Below are 4,743 nucleotides of genomic sequence, written 5' to 3' on the forward strand. Positions count from 1 at the left end.
TTCCACATATGGTTGAAATACCATCATTTGCCTAGAAAGATAACATTCTGGGAGTCAAGACTATAAAGGAGAAAGGATGCCCTCCCTTCACTGTCACTGCAGCCACACTGTGTGACTGTACGACTGCTGGCCTTTTCTTGCAAGAAAATAAACCTCATCAAAGACTATTGGAAATGTTTGTCTCTTATTCAGTGATAGAATTTTGTTTGCCACCACTCCTCCCTGAAGGTTCTCGAGGCGACGGTAAAGCGACTCAAATTTGGCCTTACTCGTAGCCGAGCCTCCCTCATAGTCATACCATTGATAAAGACATGGGCAACTAGAGTGGCTTGAATTTCATCTGAGACTGCTTGTCTTCTTGTCCTTGCCCTTCCTCCTCCTCATTCTTATCCCTCTTCCTTCATGTCTTTCTGGATCCATTGTTCCAAAACGCAATAAACTGATTTGGGTCCTTTTATATATCTATTGAAGGTTCTGATTGATGTGTGTTAAATTTTGACTCTTAGTGTTTCCACCTGGATAATTGTGTGTAACTGAGCTGAAGCTGTGCTGACTTGAGTGAACAATTTTGAATGCTAGTGCTTTCTAAATGACAACATGGTCTAGGCAATGAGAAATGAAGGGATTTGTGTGTAGAGTTTTGCAGTGACAGTTCAACAAATCTGACTCATGTGTCAAAACAGGGAATAGTGTTTATAGTTTAGTGAAATGGGTGTGCTTTTTGATAAATGGCGTTATGGTTTTGAAATTTTAGTTCAAAAGCCTGGTTATAGTGTTTAAGCAATCGAGAAAAACTGTAAATGGCATAGCACTAATTTAGCATCATTTGAACATCATTTGAGAGGTCATGTGGGATGAATTTGTCAGCATAAAAAAGGAAAGCAAATATAAAAAATTAAACCAGCTCTTTGTGCTTCATTCTGAGAGATGCAGTAAATGTGAAACTTCCTCATCCATCAGAGAGTCTAAAGAAAGACTGCCGCTGTAAATCAAGCTTTTGCAGACATTGCATGTACAAAAACCAATGTCACCACAAACTCACCACATGGACATTTACACGGACCAACCTCTTTCTTCTGTCTCATATGCACAAGCACTAAACTGAATGGAAACATTTGTGGTTAAGATGGCTAACTTTTTAACTGGAAACAAAGCTAGACCTTTCCTCAGAAAAAGACACAGACCGTGCACTTCAGTAAAACTCCTTTGAAGAGCAACTCTGATGCTTTGAATATTTCACTTTGTTTTTATTTCAATTAGATTTTAACTGTTCAAAAGAATTACAAGCTTTAGAAGAAAAGCAGACCTAACATGCACCAGTTAGAAGAAAAATAAGAGGAAAAACAAGAATATATCTTACTACCGAGAAGCAACTTAAGTGGGCATTTCTCTTTTAACTTTAAAATCATAAGATAAGATAGTTTTAAAATAAAATAGATAGTTTGCCTGTTTACTTGTTGCTAACCGTTATCCAAACATGCTAATCTACTCAGCAAGCACAGAATGCTTCATCTGCCACGGATTATGTTTTGGGAAAATTTAATTAGGCTAACTATAAAATTGAGTCAGAAAAACGCTGCACTCACTGAGTTTAAGAGAAATATAAGTACCTTAAACTAAACACCACTTCATACAGGAAACTCACTTCTACATCCTGTTATTTCAACGTCATTATGCGTGTGTCCACAAAGACTGTGTTAATAGAGGAAAACAACATTGTACTGCAATGAGGACCAGAGTAACAACAGTAGTAACAGCTTACTGTTATAAACAAATGATCAATGTGTGAAAAATGTGTTAAAGTGTCCAGTCACTTTTTATATTAAGTGTCTTTAATTATGTACTTACATTAAAAAGTTAGGTAAAATGTTTATTGTCTTATTTTTGTATTAAAAACACTTTTGCTTCTGTTGAGGTGGGATTCGGGTAAGTTTAGGGATAGGTTTAGGTTATGGTTAGATTTCAGGGGGCAGGGAAGGATCAACAATGTAATTATAGATGTTCTTATAGATATTAATTACAGCTACATGCAGCTATTTTTTTAAATATAACTATAATGTTAAAACATGTCTGTAAATAATAAGACCATTGTATCAAATTATTAATTTAAATGTTAGTACACAGTAGTTAAAGACACTTAGGCCTAATAGGCCTCTTTTACTTTCAGATGTAGTGGTAGAAAGTCCTCAACCTTGAATCATTACATGTGATGTTAAATGATAATGAAACCTGCAACCTTTATTATATTTGGAATGTTTCAGAAAGCACCTCACTTCTATTTTAGTTCTACTCAGTTTCTGTTCTGACCTGAGCATATGTACTGAAGTCAGAACACTGTACTCGCTTTGTCTTGCGTTGTTTTTGTCTCCTGGTTATCACGTCTAAAGATGCGTAACACACCTCTTCCTCCTCACCCTGGAATGAAAGGAATGAAATTGCTTTCTGGAACTTGCATATATTATATTTAAATGTCTATAATGAACGTGCATGTTTGCATTGTTCATACCTCAATTGTATTTCCACTTTTCAAATGGTCTTTTTGATCTGTCGCAGCATCTACAGTCGATTGTTTAAATTAGAACATCACATACATAATGGTTTAGTTATGCAAAGAAGAGTGTGAATTAGTGAATGATACCTGTAGTTTTCCTCTGACAGAGGCAGTACAGACAGATAGAGGAGAGGAGAACACACACCGGACACACACTGAACAGCAGCGTCCAGCAGAGAACACAGTCTGATAGAGGAAGAGTGGAGGTGATGTTCGAGGGTCCAGAACACAGAGTTATTTTCTCTATATAAAATAAACACAAACATATCAATGAATGTTGGCTTTATATAAAGTTATGAGGTGTAAAGGGTTCAGAACAAGTAGCCACTTGCTAAATATGCAATAAACACAAATGTATCAATGAATGTTAGTAAAAAATTATTTTTGTCCTGTTCATCTTGCTTCTTCAGTGAGAAAGTTCTCCAGAATCACACAAGCAATGAAACTAGCAGAAAGGTTTTCTTACCAGCAAAAGAAAGACGAGTCGTTCGGTTTCCAAAATAGTACACTTCAGATGAGGAGAGGATGCCTTTGTCACCTGTATTTACCTTACGCTCTACTTCTGCACAGTAATACAGTCCCAGATCAGAGACACTGATGTTAGTAATATGTAGATCATGAGAACTACTGGAGCGGTTGTGGATAAAGTTGAAACGCTGAAATGTATCTAGATCCAATTTCTGTAAATCTATTACGAGAGAGGGTTGATTTTCATGAGAGCAGTTTCTTATCCATACAAAGCGGAAACCATGAGTTACAGAGCGATCACAGTAGAGAGTGATGTTGTCTCCTGGTCTGACTTTCATCTCCACTTCTGCTCCATAGATTCTGTTCTGACTGAATAACAAAACACCTGTAAAAGTGCAAAATAACTTAATAAAGCACTTACATTTGAAGTGTACTGCCATACAAAAATATTCACAGTAATATTGACATTTGAAAAACTCCAAACAGCTGAAGACTTTCTCATAACCATTTTTTCTTACACATAAGCACGATGAAAGAATTTCTTGGCCTCTCCATCTCTGTGAGTGACTGTGAATAACTGACACTATGAGGGTCTTACAGACGGCAGCTCTCATCTGATTGGTTCACGTCAATGGAAAATCTTTTCTAAAATGTCTCACGTCACAGGGGGTTGTCCTTAAATTAAGTTATCATGTGTGCGTACAAAGAGTAAGAGCGGTATTAACCAATCATTGATTACCCCATGGAGTTTTTTTGCACTGATTGGTTCACAAAAATGGAAATAATCATCAAACAGATATGAAGAGAGAGTAAAACTTTTGTTTGTCTGATTGATATGATAGATGTGTTTAGCATCAAATAATTTTGATTCAGACATGCAGGTAATCATCCTCACTTAAGAAATGTTGTGCTTTCAATTGGTCAAGTTTTTTTTTAATCAAAGTGATGTTCTTTGTCGTATTGTAATGGGTTCAAGCCAGCAACGTGTAAACATGTCAAAACAGGAAACCACAGCTCTTATATTCAGACCACTTACAGCATTCGCCTTCACATTTGCTGCTGTGACGTCAAACTTAAACTTCACACATCTTACTTGATCACTGGTCACAAAGCACAAATGTTTCCATTAGCCTTTCTGTGGTTTTGTGTGTTTGTTAGAGTGCACATATTTGCATGAAGGAAGTTTGCTCAGCTTGTCTATACTGTGGTTATACTGACACTAACAGCTGTCCATTGAGCTGAAATCAGATGCATTATATTCTAAAACAGAAACAGTAACACGTGAAGATCAATGCATCATATGATAAATCATCTGCACAATACACAAAAGTGTGTGATGCTTTTTATAAAAACCATTAAAGTTGGCATGAAACAGAACTTGCGATCATCTTCCCTATTGTGATAAATTTCCAGGTGAAATATCTTCTCGAACAAGTATATAGGAAATGTTATGTAATGTAATGTAAATGTAATTCAGCTTTCTGTGATGCGTAGGGTTAGGGTTAGTGTAGGCCTATGGGGATAGAAAATACAGTTTGTACAGTATTAACAGTGGTGTAATGTACCAAACTAATAATACTTCTCTACAGTCCTCAATTAAAATACAGATTCTCCCAAAAAATATTTCTGTCAATTTTCACTATTACTCCACTACATTTCCTAAATAAAATGTATACTTTTACTCCGATGCATTTCCCCGAAGAATGTTCGTTACTTACTACAAA

General features: G+C 36.1%; 1 protein-coding gene across 1 annotated transcript; it reads right to left on the reverse strand.

Moving 5' to 3' along the window:
• Positions 1–803: 803 nt before the first annotated feature.
• Positions 804–3,581, reverse strand: LOC311072615 (uncharacterized protein). Its single transcript, XM_084097763.1, has 5 exons — positions 3,538–3,581; positions 3,018–3,404; positions 2,639–2,794; positions 2,507–2,556; positions 804–2,415 (listed from the first exon to the last, which is right to left on the reverse strand). Exons 1-5 carry the CDS (start codon positions 3,572–3,574, stop codon positions 2,287–2,289), a joined length of 759 nt encoding a protein of 252 aa, XP_083953889.1. The 5' UTR covers positions 3,575–3,581; the 3' UTR covers positions 804–2,286.
• Positions 3,582–4,743: the final 1,162 nt, after the last annotated feature.

The sequence above is a fragment of the Abramis brama genome (genome assembly GCF_963993115.1).
Source record: "Abramis brama genome assembly, chromosome: 2".
Taxonomy (NCBI): Eukaryota; Metazoa; Chordata; class Actinopteri; order Cypriniformes; family Leuciscidae; genus Abramis; species Abramis brama.

Bases quoted from the DNA above. Each gene is read 5' to 3' on its own strand.
- LOC311072615 (XM_084097763.1), bottom strand. From the start codon at position 3,574: ATGGAGAGGCCAAGAAATTCTTTCATCGTGCTTATGT. The intron at 2,557-2,638 runs GTATCATTCACT...AATCGACTGTAG, and splicing joins CTGTCAGAGGAAAACTACAG to ATGCTGCGACAGATCAAAAA. The intron at 2,416-2,506 runs GTATGAACAATG...CTTTCATTCCAG, and splicing joins AAAGTGGAAATACAATTGAG to GGTGAGGAGGAAGAGGTGTG.